Source organism: Xenia sp. Carnegie-2017, unplaced genomic scaffold, assembly GCF_021976095.1.
Source record: "Xenia sp. Carnegie-2017 unplaced genomic scaffold, XeniaSp_v1 HiC_scaffold_20, whole genome shotgun sequence".
NCBI lineage: Eukaryota > Metazoa > Cnidaria > Anthozoa > Malacalcyonacea > Xeniidae > Xenia > Xenia sp. Carnegie-2017.
Genome location: NW_025813483.1, coordinates 12,061,150 through 12,075,014, shown reverse-complemented (window position 1 = coordinate 12,075,014; position 13,865 = coordinate 12,061,150). Strand labels below are relative to the sequence as shown.

The 13,865-nt window shown below is 34.7% G+C and overlaps 4 protein-coding genes and 1 long non-coding RNA gene across 10 annotated transcripts; 3 read left to right on the top strand and 2 right to left on the bottom strand.

Moving 5' to 3' along the window:
- Positions 1 to 25: 25 nt before the first annotated feature.
- On the top strand, positions 26 to 1,030 carry LOC124443182 (the record flags this gene model as incomplete). Its single annotated transcript, XM_046993720.1, has 3 exons — positions 26 to 30; positions 190 to 403; positions 471 to 1,030. Coding segments are annotated over 3 exons (630 nt in total), but the record flags the coding sequence as incomplete, so codon positions are not given.
- Positions 861 to 6,272, bottom strand: LOC124443175. 5 transcript variants are annotated; one of them, XM_046993706.1, is made up of 15 exons: positions 6,050 to 6,174; positions 5,715 to 5,956; positions 5,540 to 5,649; positions 5,368 to 5,453; positions 4,996 to 5,173; positions 4,698 to 4,846; positions 4,506 to 4,636; positions 4,302 to 4,435; positions 3,007 to 4,212; positions 2,733 to 2,917; positions 2,448 to 2,663; positions 1,774 to 2,380; positions 1,273 to 1,566; positions 1,148 to 1,193; positions 861 to 1,081 (listed from the first exon to the last, which is right to left on the bottom strand). In XM_046993706.1, exons 3-15 carry the CDS (start codon positions 5,604 to 5,606, stop codon positions 1,024 to 1,026), a joined length of 3,357 nt encoding a protein of 1,118 aa, XP_046849662.1. In that variant the 5' UTR covers positions 5,607 to 5,649; positions 5,715 to 5,956; positions 6,050 to 6,174; the 3' UTR covers positions 861 to 1,023. The 5 variants fall into 5 exon arrangements, with proteins under 5 accessions (XP_046849662.1, XP_046849663.1, XP_046849660.1 ...); XM_046993707.1 differs by having other exon boundaries at positions 5,818 to 5,956; XM_046993704.1 differs by having other exon boundaries at positions 5,540 to 5,924; positions 5,998 to 6,272.
- LOC124443184 lies at positions 6,054 to 6,488 on the top strand. The gene is made up of 2 exons (XR_006947534.1): positions 6,054 to 6,141; positions 6,292 to 6,488. It is a non-coding gene; the product is annotated as an uncharacterized LOC124443184 (long non-coding RNA).
- LOC124443177 (cullin-5-like) lies at positions 6,268 to 11,752 on the bottom strand. 2 transcript variants are annotated; one of them, XM_046993710.1, is made up of 20 exons: positions 11,534 to 11,752; positions 11,366 to 11,465; positions 10,915 to 11,097; positions 10,702 to 10,843; positions 10,494 to 10,639; positions 10,337 to 10,417; positions 10,173 to 10,266; positions 9,920 to 10,050; positions 9,688 to 9,860; positions 9,081 to 9,210; positions 8,964 to 9,007; positions 8,678 to 8,765; positions 8,490 to 8,610; positions 8,334 to 8,413; positions 8,167 to 8,259; positions 7,555 to 7,670; positions 7,429 to 7,474; positions 7,240 to 7,358; positions 7,046 to 7,169; positions 6,268 to 6,555 (listed from the first exon to the last, which is right to left on the bottom strand). In XM_046993710.1, exons 1-20 carry the CDS (start codon positions 11,671 to 11,673, stop codon positions 6,361 to 6,363), a joined length of 2,346 nt encoding a protein of 781 aa, XP_046849666.1. In that variant the 5' UTR covers positions 11,674 to 11,752; the 3' UTR covers positions 6,268 to 6,360. The 2 variants fall into 2 exon arrangements, with proteins under 2 accessions (XP_046849666.1, XP_046849667.1); XM_046993711.1 differs by having other exon boundaries at positions 11,566 to 11,723.
- Positions 11,752 to 13,790, top strand: LOC124443179. The gene is made up of 9 exons (XM_046993715.1): positions 11,752 to 12,006; positions 12,078 to 12,182; positions 12,300 to 12,368; positions 12,447 to 12,582; positions 12,672 to 12,805; positions 12,875 to 13,010; positions 13,092 to 13,257; positions 13,318 to 13,370; positions 13,523 to 13,790. Exons 1-8 carry the CDS (start codon positions 11,752 to 11,754, stop codon positions 13,334 to 13,336), a joined length of 1,020 nt encoding a protein of 339 aa, XP_046849671.1. The 3' UTR covers positions 13,337 to 13,370; positions 13,523 to 13,790.
- Positions 13,791 to 13,865: the final 75 nt, after the last annotated feature.

Here is a 13,865-nt window from a genome sequence, read left to right as displayed (position 1 = left end):
CGCCATAACCTCGGATACCATTTGACCCTGGTATAGAATTTGTGACTAAAATATATTTTAACACGTTAACTTGCGAATTGGAATCTATACCACTGACCTGCAGTATAATAATTTAGTAATGATCTAAACTGATTGTGTTCTCATCAATTTCTATTGATCTAAACTGATTGTGTTCCCATCAATTTCTAGGTGTTGGGTTGGGAAACGTCATTTGGAAGAAGCAATACATAACTTATCAGAAGACGTTTCCTTTCAAATTAATTGGTGTCCCTTCTTTCTCAACCCTGACACAACAGATGAAGGTATTCCAGTGCTTGACTATCTAGCAAGAAAATATGGTCGACAGGCAGCAGAAGCTGCACGCACGGGCACAAGTTCTCTAGCACAGCTTGGGGAGAAAATGGTTAGTTCATTCAAGTAAGTAAACCAGTAGTATTCAATAAAAACTCACTCTTATTACTTTTCCTCAGGGTTTAAAATTTAATATGAACAGAATGATAGTGAACACACTCAAGTCTCATTGCCTTCTTGATTATGCTAAAACAATTGGCAAACAAAATGAACTTGCAGAAGTTCTTTTCAACAACTATTTTCGTCATGCCAAAAGAATAGATAAGTTCAATGTTCTCCGGGAAGCTACTGAAGCATGCAATATTGATTGGTCAGCAGCATCAAATCATATGACAAAGGATGATGTTGTGCAACACGTGAAACAAGAGGCTGCCACTGCAAGGGAAAGTGGCATTCACAGTGTACCACACTATCAAATATATCTTAAGTCCAATCCGGAGAATGTCATACAATTTTCAGGAGCTCAGCCGGCAGCAACAATGTTAAGTGTCATAAAGAAAGTGCTGCCATTTAAAAAGTCCAAGGTTTAAGATTTCATTTATTTACTACATGCTTATGTTTTAATGAAAACTTGTTTTGTAAAACTTTCAATCAAGTTCGATGACATGTAAACATAATATTTAGTTTCCTTAATGTTTTTGAATAAATAAAAGATGTTTATGACACATGTCACTACCTATATGCCATAATAACTTTATCATATTTTACAAAAATGCCATGACCAGGTTTACTAAAACAAATAAAGCAAATGATAAAAATTCAAGAATAACATTTTAACATGAAAAAAAACACTTACCACTCAAAAAGTCTTTTACCATTGAAAATACCATCATGTTTTCCATCTGGTAGATTTAACAAATAGAGACAAACAAAGGATTGTCAAATAAACTGCTATTTTAAGAAACAATGATTAAAAATTACCTGGTTGATGAAGTTCCACACCTACATAGATCTTTTCTTCTTTACCAGGAAGCCTTCCAATATAGCGTAAAACTCCTTGAGCACTATTTCCACCAGTTCTACTTACTAAAATTTTCATTCCTTTGTGGAGCTCCTGTGGATGATTAGGTGCAAATGGTGATCCTTTGCCAGGACTTCGTTTTGGACTTGTTGAAGAACTAGGAAAGTTGTACTTTATTTTATTGTAATCATCAAGAGAAAAATCTTCGAACTGTTTTGGTGTTGTGGATTTAGATGGAAGCACTTCATGAGAACCTAAATGAAAAGGGATAATCAACATTAATCATTCTAACTGTGTAAATAAAAATGGCTAAAGATAAGCAAAAAGCCAATGAGAGATTCTATTGATGTTGTATTTTTGACAGCCCATGCCCTTATACTCAAACCAGATTGACTGGAGATTGTCTTTGGATTTATTAGAAATCATATGTTTAGACATAGTATTTATTATCAGTCGAATACCTGCACGGTTTAAATGATGCGATTTTTGAGAACTACTTCTCTCCCAATCATTTTTTATCACAGACTCAGAACTGTGACTTCGTTTTGGAATGGAATATCCCCTGAGGCCATCACCACTGGCCATAAAGCGTCGACGACTTCGAGATTCTCGCGACGATCTAGGCGAATCATGAGGATCTGAAGGAACATACTTCGTCCTTTCGTAGCCATTTTGATATGCACGATAATAATCTTCAGAAAACAAGAGAACGTCACTATTCCGGTAATTGTCTTTTGTGTAGGGAGAGTCGTTATCATATCGATGGTTACTGTTAAATGTACTCCTACTCGTCATATCACGTGGCTGTGTAGTTTGCGGCCAGTACGCGTCATGTCTTTTGATATCATGACGATGAGATGAGGTAATATTATCTTCTTCAAGAGAAAAACGTGACGTAAAAGCATCAATTTTCTCATCACGCTTTCTTATCTCTTCTTCAAGTTGTTTCACGCGATTTTTCATACTGGCAGATAAGGCAATTGAATGTTCGTAATCCCGCAAGAGTTTCTTGTATTTCTCAGAATATCTAGGAGAGTTTCTCGTAGATTGCTCACGAACAACTTTAATCTATTAAAATAAAATGACTAAGTAACCACATGACTTTTGAAAGCGACACTCATTTAACAATACTCACCTCTTCCTGTAAAGATAAAATAAGTTTCTGTGATTTGAAAAGGCTTTTCTCGTATTCATTAATTGTTTCTTCCATTTCTCTCCTCTTTAGCCTTTGATCTTTTTTCAATACAAGATTTTCTGTCTCAAGTTCCGAATATTCCTTGTCTTTTATACTAAGAGCGGTCGTTAATTCATTAGTTAAATCTTCTTGTTCTTTCAAAGCGTCCTCTTTCGTCTGTTGACAAAGTGGAACGATATATATATTTTTCACAACAATAAAATGAAATGCAAACACTTAATTTACCTTCACCAAGGATAAAGCTTCCCTTAACTTATCTTCAAGTTCATGATTCTTCTTTCTATATTCTGCGTTCTCAGTCTGTAATTTCTTCGCAATATCTTCCCGATCTGCCAGTTTTGATGGAGTCGCCATCTCTAGGTAAGTCGGAGATCGTCGAGAATATCGGAACTCAAGACTGTCTAACATTTCTAAACAAAGATGTGGTTGAAACAATGACACTTTAGAGAAAAGAGGTGATACAGGAAAGTGAAATCAAAATCCTTTTTTTAAAAATCACCTCGAATTTTTTCGTCTGAAAATTGTTTGCAATCTCTTAATGCCTCATCTTTAGTCACAGATCCAGAGATATCCATCGCACCAGCTCCGGTAGCGAAAGGTTTGTCACCAGTCTCCAAGACGTAACTCAAACGAGGAGCAGATACAGTATTGGTAATAATACCTCTGGGAGAAGACAGTGGGGATATCGCTGTGTGAGAGCGGTTTACTGATGATGAGTAGGATTGAGTTTGGTAACTAATGGGATAACGGATATCTTGCAGGAAAGATTCGTTTGTAGTACGAGTGGTTAATGGAGAGTAACTGGCACGACTATGAGAGACAGATACAAATTCTGTAAAATTATCTCCATGGTTTTGAGCACTTGGTGCACTAAAACTGGTAATCATACTATCTTTCAAATGTTCATAAGTTTCTTTCGGTGTTATTTTTTCTTCATTAGCGATAGAATCTCCAACTTTAGAAACATATCTTTTTTGATCACTCTCAAAAAAGCTACTTGAGAACGTTCCATGTACGTCATCAAGACTACCATCATTGAGGCTTTCAATAGATGTATTACGGTGTAATTGATCTTTGCTAACGTTCATTTCAAATGCGGTAGTGACAGGAACAACATTGCTACGGAGGTCACTACCCTTTTCAAGATCTTCAAGTCTATTTTTATCAGATTTTGCACTAAAGGGTATAAATTCGGCATCAGGAATGAGCGAATAATCCTTTACTGAACTCTTATTCCCCTTGCTATCACCGATTGACACAAGCGATGGGAGTAAGTCTCCGCTAAAATAGCTTGAGACAGCGGTACTTTGGTTTTTTGAGTTTTCCATGATATGTTGAGCTGATGGTGTGATTGGTAGAGAGAGAAACTGAGTGTTATCTGTAAAAGAGACAACATCTCTCGGTGCTGCTATATTATGAGCAGTTTGAAAGTCCTCAGTAACTTGTACTCTCGTGTTACCAACAGTTGTCTGAATCAGGTGTCCAGTGAATAAATCATCTCCATTTGAGACCTTTGTCACAGTACCAATATCTGATGCAACTCTATCTACAAAATTTTCATTTCCAGTCTCTGTGTCTTCTTCAAAACAGTTGCTTTGAATACATCCATCAACACTGCCATCATCTACAGATTCCCCATTTGATTCCCCAACTATTTCTGGTCTGCTTTTAAATTCACCAGGTGGAGAATCACTGTCAGATGGTTCTATAAAACAATTAAAGTAAATATAAGAATATTATAATAATATTATATGCAAATGTATCTAGCAATAGACTTTAAGGGTAATTCCACACCTTCATTATCTGAATCAAGCGACTGTTTTTCGTCTCTAGATATATTCCTTTTCTCATGTGATTTTGCGCTTTGTAAAATGCCACTCAATTCATCAGTATGACATGATTGGGTAGGAAGGTCCGGTAGAGTTGATCTTAAAACAAGGATACAAACAACCGTCTTTCAATAAATACTACATTTATGATTAAAATAATTTTAGGCACCTTTCTTTATTTAGGGTTCCAGTATCTTGTGATGAAACACCATCATATGATGTATAGCTGTCATTTATGTCTCTTGAATTACCTCTCGCTGCATGACCGCTCATCCTCTCAAAAGAATCACCATACAGTATCTAAAGAGGAAAAAATTCTGTAATTTTTGTAAACCTTTATAAATATTAAGCGAAGTTGTACCTGATGCTTGATGAGTTCATCATACAAAGTGCCTTTAGAATAAATGTTATTGGATGAGACTCCATCTTTGGACTTTTCTTTTGACGATATTGCATTCAAATGAGTTGCATCATCAGATAAATTATTACTAGAGCTAGCCGAGGTATTATCTGAAAACATGTCAAGAAACACCTTACTGTAGTTAACTATTGATCTTTACTGATAGGATTTTTATTAACACTAACACAATGAAATAAGGTCAATAATTGGGGTAGGATAGGTGTACTTAAGTATACACAGTGCATAAATGTCAACATACCACCTGCAAAGAAGATTTCAACAGTCTTTGGAGTATTATTATTGACCATAAAGCTCTTAGTCGGCAATACATCTCCATCTAACACCAGTTGACATTCATGAAACCCACATGGAACTTTAACATTCTCAGACATAAAACATTCTTCAATTTCATTCCATTTCAAAAGAACAGAATCGGTCTAAATATTACAACAAGTGTTACAACTTATTTCTGCAGCTTCTAATTTAAGACAAGCTTCTTCTCAGTTCTCACAAACTTAGCAGCTTAACCTTAACATGCAATTCATTGAAAGAGAAAAACAACATAATTGAAACTGTTAACAAAAATCAGTTTTCTTTAACTGCCATATAGCATGAGTATATTTATACTTACAAGTGAGCTGAGTAAATGTGCTTCGCGCGCCAAAGTTGGTTTCGATTTCAACCATTTGAACTGTACAAGTTTCTCGCTTGAGTGAGCTATGCACAGTTAACGGACGAAGATAATGTATTTATCAACTTATAAAATGAGTTACTACGATTAGTATTTAGTTAAAGGTAGTCACCTGACGTTTCTTGCATTTCTTGACTGTTTGTAGTATTTGACGACGTAACGTATCCAGTACAATCCATTAAATAGTGAACGTGCAAAGCATTTTCATCTGCAACCTTTTCTCTGCATAACGGGCATTGCATTGTAAAATATGAATCATAATTTTGAATGCTACATTGAATTCTTACACATGCTGTTGTTTTTTGGAGAGACAATCAAAAAAACGCTTGTTAATGTACGACTTCCATTGTTTACCCTCTCTTTGTTTACATTTGAATTAACTCCACCTGCCTGATTGCGGGTTGAACATCTGCCTACGAACTATACGAACCAGTGGATGAATTTAGTGAATCCACCACTGGAAATCTGGAATCCACTGCAAATGAATCCAAGTGAATCTAGAAGCAATATCTAGTGAACATAATCCATTCTAAATGAAAGCATCAAAGTAGGAGTAGAAAAGGAATTAACCTTGAAGATGTCTACAACTCATAAACCTGATAAGCACTTGCTACTTACGTACCATCAGTCAACCGTCGACGATGAGTCTCAGATGGACCAAGAATTTGTTCACCCACGATTGTTCAACCAGAGAAAGAATTTGACACGCGGAAGGTTAGTAAAAATATGAGAATAAAAAACACCATTGATAAAGTAACAAGAAGATATTTGTCACACTTGACCAATAAAACCAAGACTAATAAAAACCAAACTTGACCAAAACCTAAAATTGAAACAAAATTGCAATTTTGTATGTATTTATAGTTGATGCTACCAATATCCATCGTGATCCTACGATGGACATAGATAACAGTATTACAAAAGTTCGAGATTTTAAGCTAAGTAAATGAATTTGTTAATGTTATTCTCGTCCCGTTTCATATACTTATGGTCAATAAGTAATTCAATTTGTTCTTTTATCATTTTTTTCTGTGGAATAAACATGTTCTTTAAAATTTCAACAAGTTCTGTATGAAGTTGGGCATTCGATATCGTCTTTCTCATCTTCATTATACGTACAATACCCTCCTAAAGTATTGAAAGCAATGAAATTAAATTACAACATGCACGTAAGGATAATTCATAGTAAATAAATTTGAAATTTGAGATACGAGCATGGGAGGGCTCACAGTAAAAGAAATAAAAGTGGCCCCATCAATAACCATTTTAATAAACCCTTATTGACTAAGCGCAAGTTCGATCTTTACGGAGAAAAGTTGGACCGACGAATTTTTGTACAGAATGTACCTTTATGGGCGAGGTTTGTACTTAAGAAAGGAATTCGCAGAATATTCCTCAAAGTGAAGAGTTCTTGAATTCTCGTAAGATTTTCCGTGTAAACTTTGAATTTTATTTTCTATGCAGAAGACTACTGTGCAAATGTTACTTGTTCAACAGTATACTCTAAACAGTTGCCTCCTTATGCCATGGGGCCTCTGGATTCGGCAAGTCTGAACCCTTATTGGTTACGCCACTGGACTAGCAAGGGAGGATTTATGAACAAGAGAGTTAGTTTTACCTGAATTCTTAGTATTCTAAGAGCGACAATAGCTTCATTATCTTCTTCACGATGCTTTTCCGTAGAAAGTTGGAGTCGACCAATAAAGTTAACCTTGCCTCGCTTCTGTACTTTACCGCTCTTACTGTGTAAAAAAATTTAGACGTGAGAGAACAAGAAACTACAAAATTGCAAAGTATTCCGTTTTAACCTACATTATAGCAAAATTGTGATTAACACAAAACGAGGAGTTTTCGTGAAGTTCTTTCGAAGACTGTACTGCGGGCTCACATAACAATATTTGACGTTTTAACTTGGGAAATGCGATTAGAGACTAAAAAAACAATAAAACCGGTCAAGAGAATTGCATCATTCCGTCTGTCCTTAGTTCACAAAACATATACCCATAACGTACGACGAAGTTCAGACTCTGGTAATTCAGTCGCCAACCTAAAAAAAATATAAAACGGTGCAGATGAAGACTGTATCAATATTTCTCATAAACATAGGAACAGTAAAGGTTCAGCTACCGTAAATCATGAAAGGATAATTTGTCGTTTCGACGTTCATTCCAAGCAAAGAGAACGGCCATTTGAAAAGTCGTTACTTCAATGTCGTATTTTCCTAGTTCGCTCACAAACGTTAACTGAAATAAACCAATCACAAATAACATAAGTTGAAATAAATCAGTTGATCGCAAACATTCGTGATAGTTACAAACGTTATCTGAAAAAAACCATGACCAGCCGACAATTTAAAGAAGTATAATATAAAACAAATTCCGAAGAAACAAGACATCTTGAGATTGCAAAATATGAATCAAAACAAGACGAGAAGTAAACTGTAAATTTTCGACTTTATTTGAAAGTCATCCTCAGACAGAAGTGGAAGAGTTCTGAAATTTACAGTTTAGTTCTGATTCATATTTTGATGTTTTCTTCGGAATTTGTTTTATATTATATTATCTGAAAAAAGTCAATCACAAACAAACATTGGTGTTAGTTAAAACGTTAGCTGAAGTCAACCTGTCACTCAATTTGAGTCTATTTACTTACAGGGGAGGATCCAGCTATAGGCGAAATAAACTAGATTCCATTAAAACAAACTATCTCATTTTCAAAATTAACAAGATGTTTTCTTACCACACCATTAGACATTAAATGAATCCATTGAAGTTTTCTCCCACTATGCTTACCACGATAAAATTCTTCCACTTCAGGAATTAGATCCTCCAGCTATTACATAATGATGCTTATTATTCAACAATCAAATGACATGATACTATGAATAACTTAATTAAAGAACTAACGGTAGGAGGAAGAGAGACCGCTACCCTCTCTGAACTTCGCGCCCAGGCTCCAGCATTGAGGATTTTTATAGAAATATTGTCTATAGAAAACGAGCATCACAGATTTATTGACTTAATCACTAGTATAAAGATTACGCTAAGTTTGCAATGACATACCTGTCATAGTAGAACGCATTTTATTAATATCTTTAAATTCTTGGTTTAAATCTTCACTAACTTTAATATCTTGAAACATTCTTGCCAATTTATTTATATAATCTGCAGGCATGCCTACATCCTGCCAATAATAGACAAAAGATTATGAAAGATAAACACAGTTGAGCATAACAAGCTAAACAGCTTACTCTTAACCATTCTACCATATTTTCTTCAAGATCACTGTCTGTGGAACAATCCAGGATCAATCGTCTTGTTAGATGAGCTTTATGGTATCTGAAATTAATGTTCTGAAATTAATGTGCTATAATTAATATCTTCAGCAAGGAAAGGAAAAACCTTGTGGAAATCACCGTTCCGATAATATCGATAAACTCTCAGTCCCCCATCGTGGTCACGTGTAGGGAAAGGACCTTGTTAACCTCCAATGGGCACGGTAATATATGTACCAATAGAAACGATCAGAATAATTACCTCATAAATACATCTTTGTTATCAACATACTTTAACACAAGAAGCTATAAATACGTGGAAAAAAACCTAACAGCATTTCACGAATGAAATATACAATGGCACATCCAACACACTTACAACTTCTTTCAATTTAGCCTCAATTTCATCCGACGTCAGTTTTTTACTAAATACACTTTTTCTTAACAACATGTCACAAAAATTAGCAAGTAACTCTGGGCATTTAGACTCAGGAGCTGTCTTGCTCGAGCTACAAAATATAGAGAATGTCCCAATAAAGCTCATAAAAATCCCTTAGAGTACTTTCCAAGCTACATACATACATGTACATCGAAATAAAGTGTAAGAATATGTTTCACTTGAGAAATAGAAGTTATTTACTGTGTTTAAACCAAAGATACCTTTGGGAGAACTCAAGAGCTGTTGAGCGCAAGCCAAGACTGAAGGTTGAGGGTTTACAACTGCTCGAGATTTCTCACAAATGTCTCTCAGGTTTGCATCAGCCAGTGCAAACACAAAAAAATCTAATTTTTTTAAAAAACAATAATGCTAAACAAATAAATATAAGTCAAACATTTTCATTTTTCCCTAACGTGTATTTATAGTTGATTTAATTGATTGATCTCAAATCAGATCAGTTTGCACAGGCTAAAACAAACTCAGCTCTAGGGTAATCAGTGCAGGCATTCAATTGTGGTTACTTCATAAAGTTAGATCAAAGACTCACGATTTATTGTTTGTCGACAAATCAAGATTAAATATTGTTGTATCATTAATGACTTTCTTGAAAGATTTATCTCGAGCGGTAAGGAATCGAGGATCATCATCAAAAGCTTCTTTCACCAAGACACTGTAGCGTCTATACAACATCAACAGTCTCTCAACATACTTTTCTGAATCCTAAAAATCACATAGAATGTAAGCAAAAGGTTTTGTTCAATATAAATTAAGTCACATACTGTTGTTATGGTTGCAGCTGCATCCATCATTTCCATCAATCCTGTAGCTATGACATGATCCTCCAAGTGAGTAATCATTGGCTCAACACCATTTGCTACACGATCCACAAGATGAAACATTTTTAACAACTCTAGATAACACAACTTAGATTTTAGGTATAAAATATGTATGAAATATGCACTCACAAAAATCTTCATCTAACTACCAATTTGATTTGCAGCTGTAAATGTACTTAAAAAAATTTCATCTTACTGTCAGTTTGATTTGCAGCTATAAATCCTGGACAATCTTCCAAAATTGACACTTTTACATCACTTACAAGACTTTTAACACAAACTTCACTCAACTAAACCAAATGAAAGCAAAAGAAATTCATAAAATTTTAAATCAATGAAAAGACTTGCATGCCTACACACCAAGTGACAGGAATTGCATTCTTTTGATGTTTCAAGGTATCTTAAAGCTCTTTCTTCCTCTTCTATGATCTTACTATGAGCCTAAAAGTTAAACAACCATACAACTTTAAACAGACTCTATCATAATATGTATGTAGTGTCATGTCATCCAGCTCACATAATCCATGTACTTTTCAACTCCATTATCATCCAAATATTGTGATGCAATACTTATGTAGAAGTGTCTTGTTGCCTCAAGATAAGCCTTCTCAAAGTTATCGCAATAGATCCTCAATTTGTCTGCTTCATTATAACAGAGATTTACTGCAACAAAAGAAATCATAAGCAAATACAAATAGTTTGCTCAAAATGCACTATGAATCTACCGTAAGACTCTCTCACTCCTATCACTAGTTGCGGATCGAATGATTCCCCAATACGTTCCTCATAGACAAGCTTCATTGCGCTAGATTGAAGTTTATGATTGATATTTGAAAATATTATTTCATTCCATGTATCCAACATAAGCTGAAAATATAAAAAAGTAAGTCATTATTTTTGCCAAATGACATTCAACTTGTATATATTTCTACAAACACCTTCTTTACTGATACTGATTCAGTAACTTTGACAGCATCAGCCTTGCCACTATTATTTTGAGCACTATGACTTTCAAGGGATTTGAATGGCTTGGAAATATACGGACATTGAGCAAAGAATTTAGTCCATTCCATAACATATGTTTTTAGTAATACAGAGTCATCATTTTCTTTCATTATGATCTATAATCACAAAAAGACTTAAGAATTTAAGAATTGGGTACACATTGCACTTTATCATCCATTTCAACTATCTGTCAACTGTAATGTTATAAAGTTTTTAATGTTTAAAAAGTTGTGTAGAAATTCAGAAACAAGTTCAGTAAGGATTGTCTGTGATTTTTTTGCACATCAAATTATTTAAATTCATTTTAAACACATCACTGAAATTTTATTTTCTCAAAAGTTGTCTGATTGAAGATAAAATGAGTGACAATGTCACAAAACAGACCTGTTTTACTGCTTTTATGTATTCAGACACAACACACTTGAGTGCCTCAAATATCTTCAAAACTCCTTTTTCATCCCATAGCGTCACCTTGTGTACATCCCTAACAATATAAGTTATAATAAAATTCAAAAAGTTTGAGTTACTATCTAATTATGAAATAGCAATTACCAAAATAAATCTTGCCATTCTACTGTGCTTACTCCTAATTGCTTTAAAATTTTTACTACAGTTGGTTTCATTCCCGGCCATTTGTCATCAAATTGCTGTCTTGCTTGATGTTTTTTGTCGAGTAGTAATGGAGATGCCATTTATTATAGACGTTACAGTCAAAAGGTCAAAACTCAGTAGACACTTTCACTGTTTTGACTTTTGACTTTTATTTTATTATGACAGGCGCGAACGAAGGCCTGGGAACAAAGAATAATCATAACATAATCATAATCATTAAGATCTTAGGATGGAAATTTTTGTACTTAAAAAATAGTAAATTTGAAGTATTTTTCAAAACTATGACTGACGTCAAAAATGAACAATTTGACAATCCCAACGACACGGCCTGCGATGAATTGAAATCAAATGAAGAGCGCGAAGAGGAAATGAGATACTGTAAATATTGCGATTACCAAGCTCCTGAGTGGCCGGTATATTATTCAAAACCTCGCAACTTTAAAAGAATAGTGTGAAGAATACATTATTAAACTTTCTTGCATAGATGTTTGCAGTTCATGTTCTTAAACCTTCACATGTGAAGAAATTTGCCGAAGCAATAAAAGTTCGTGTACAAGTGGATCCAGGTCTTTTAAACATAACGTGTGAGGTGAGTGACTGAGATCAAATTTCTTACAATGATACAAGGATAGAATACACACCATCCAACACTACCCTGATCATTTTTCTACTTCAATTGTATTCACCAAGTCAGACCACATTGTAGGTCTGTAACGTGACTTGTAGTGGGCATATTCCTTGGAATGCTCATTTAATGGGAGCAAAACATAGAAAGGTAATGTTTCAATTTGTAATCTTAATAGTTTCAAAGTGAGCACTGCAGGGTTAGTGAGACAACGGTAAACATTTCTAGGCGAAACAAGGTATAGACCAAAGAAAAACTACCTCACAACGGACAAACATGCATAACTCAAAACCATATGACAGACACATTATGAATCAATCAGTGACAAATGATGAATTTGAAGCATATCCAGAACCGCTCATTGGTATTAATATATTGGTGATATGTTCTATTATTCAGTGGTTAGGTGTAAATACACATACGTTGTTAATCACATAAATATCTATTATTTAGGGTTGGAATATGTTAGTAAAGATGAAATTCGTGGAAAACTTGTTTGGTATAGTTGCTCCATTTGTCAAGTCCATTTTGACTCTAATCTCAAATTTGCACACTTGGTTGGACAGAAACATCGCATTAATGTTTTAGTATGCTCAGATATTTAATGCCTGCAGCCAGATTTATTTTTTGATGCGTACTTTTTATGAATTTTAAAGAGTGTTAAAAGGCCAGAACTTATGCAGACTATTAAAATCAATGAAAAGAAGAGATCAGATGCAACCCAAATTCTTCTGATTGAAGCACAAAAACTAGAAGCTGAAGAAGGAAGGCAAAAAATTGTGTCATACATTGGTAAGTTTGTATGGAGAGTTTGACACAGAAGAGTGTTTATTGCAGGTAGTAAAATATCTTTTTATGTTTTGTGGACTGTAGGGGCTGGAAGAGGAAATGGAAGGAAGTCAGTAGGTGCTGGTAGAGGTGCATTAACAAGTTCTGCAGTAGGAGGTACCCAAGAAAGAAGAGTAATAAGTCAACCTGTTCCAGCAACATTGGATTACAATCAGCCGTTCGGAAATCCTTACGTTAGGGAACCAATAAAGTAATGAATTTTTGGTAGAGCCCTGTTATAAACCTTTATTAACCTTGTTTTTTGCCGTAGTGATGGAAGAATGTGGTGAAGAAGTCAACAGGAAGACAAAACATCTTTTCAATGTGCGTAAATAACTTTCCACAACGGCTTTTCTTCAGTTTCCCTTTTATCATGATTTATTGCAACCAACGCCATTATTAACATCAAAATGCTCAGATTGGATTACGTACTTAATTCTTTTTTGTATAACATCACTTGTTTGCTTTACCATTAGAAGATTTGCTGCTTCTTTTTTTCGATTGCACTTTCGTTGATGGTCCAGGAGTAAGCTCATTACGCTGTCGATCGACGTACTTTTAATCAGAAAATTCTGCTTCAGGAGTACCCACTTCAACAAAAATGAAAATGTTGAGATGAATAAATTAAGTGAAACCTATAAATTGCATCAAACATTGTGAACTTGTACTTAACACATACCATCGTTGCCATGCTTGAAGTTATTTGTAAGGTGAAATTTAGCATTATACGCACAGAAAATCTTACGTCTTGATTTATCTTTGAGTGGATCGGGAATACAACCCGATAACCGTACAATACTCGTAGTGTAGGTTCCAGAC

Bases quoted from the DNA above. Each gene is read 5' to 3' on its own strand.
- LOC124443177 (XM_046993710.1), bottom strand. From the start codon at position 11,673: ATGGCATCTCCATTACTACTCGACAAAAAACATCAAGCAAGACAGCAA. The intron at 11,466-11,533 runs GTAATTGCTATT...TTATATTGTTAG, and splicing joins GAATGGCAAGATTTATTTTG to GGATGTACACAAGGTGACGC. The intron at 8,414-8,489 runs GTATGTCATTGC...CGTTTTCTATAG, and splicing joins AATGCGTTCTACTATGACAG to ACAATATTTCTATAAAAATC.
- LOC124443179 (XM_046993715.1), top strand. From the start codon at position 11,752: ATGACAGGCGCGAACGAAGGCCTGGGAACAAAGAATAATCATAACATA. The intron at 12,369-12,446 runs GTAATGTTTCAA...AAACATTTCTAG, and splicing joins TGGGAGCAAAACATAGAAAG to GCGAAACAAGGTATAGACCA. The intron at 12,806-12,874 runs GTATGCTCAGAT...TGAATTTTAAAG, and splicing joins AACATCGCATTAATGTTTTA to AGTGTTAAAAGGCCAGAACT.
- LOC124443175 (XM_046993704.1), bottom strand. From the start codon at position 5,669: ATGCAATGCCCGTTATGCAGAGAAAAGGTTGCAGATGAAAATGCTTTG. The intron at 2,664-2,732 runs GTAAATTAAGTG...CTTTGTCAACAG, and splicing joins AAGCTTTATCCTTGGTGAAG to ACGAAAGAGGACGCTTTGAA. The intron at 1,082-1,147 runs GTAAGTGTTTTT...TATTTGTTTTAG, and splicing joins GGTAAAAGACTTTTTGAGTG to TAAACCTGGTCATGGCATTT.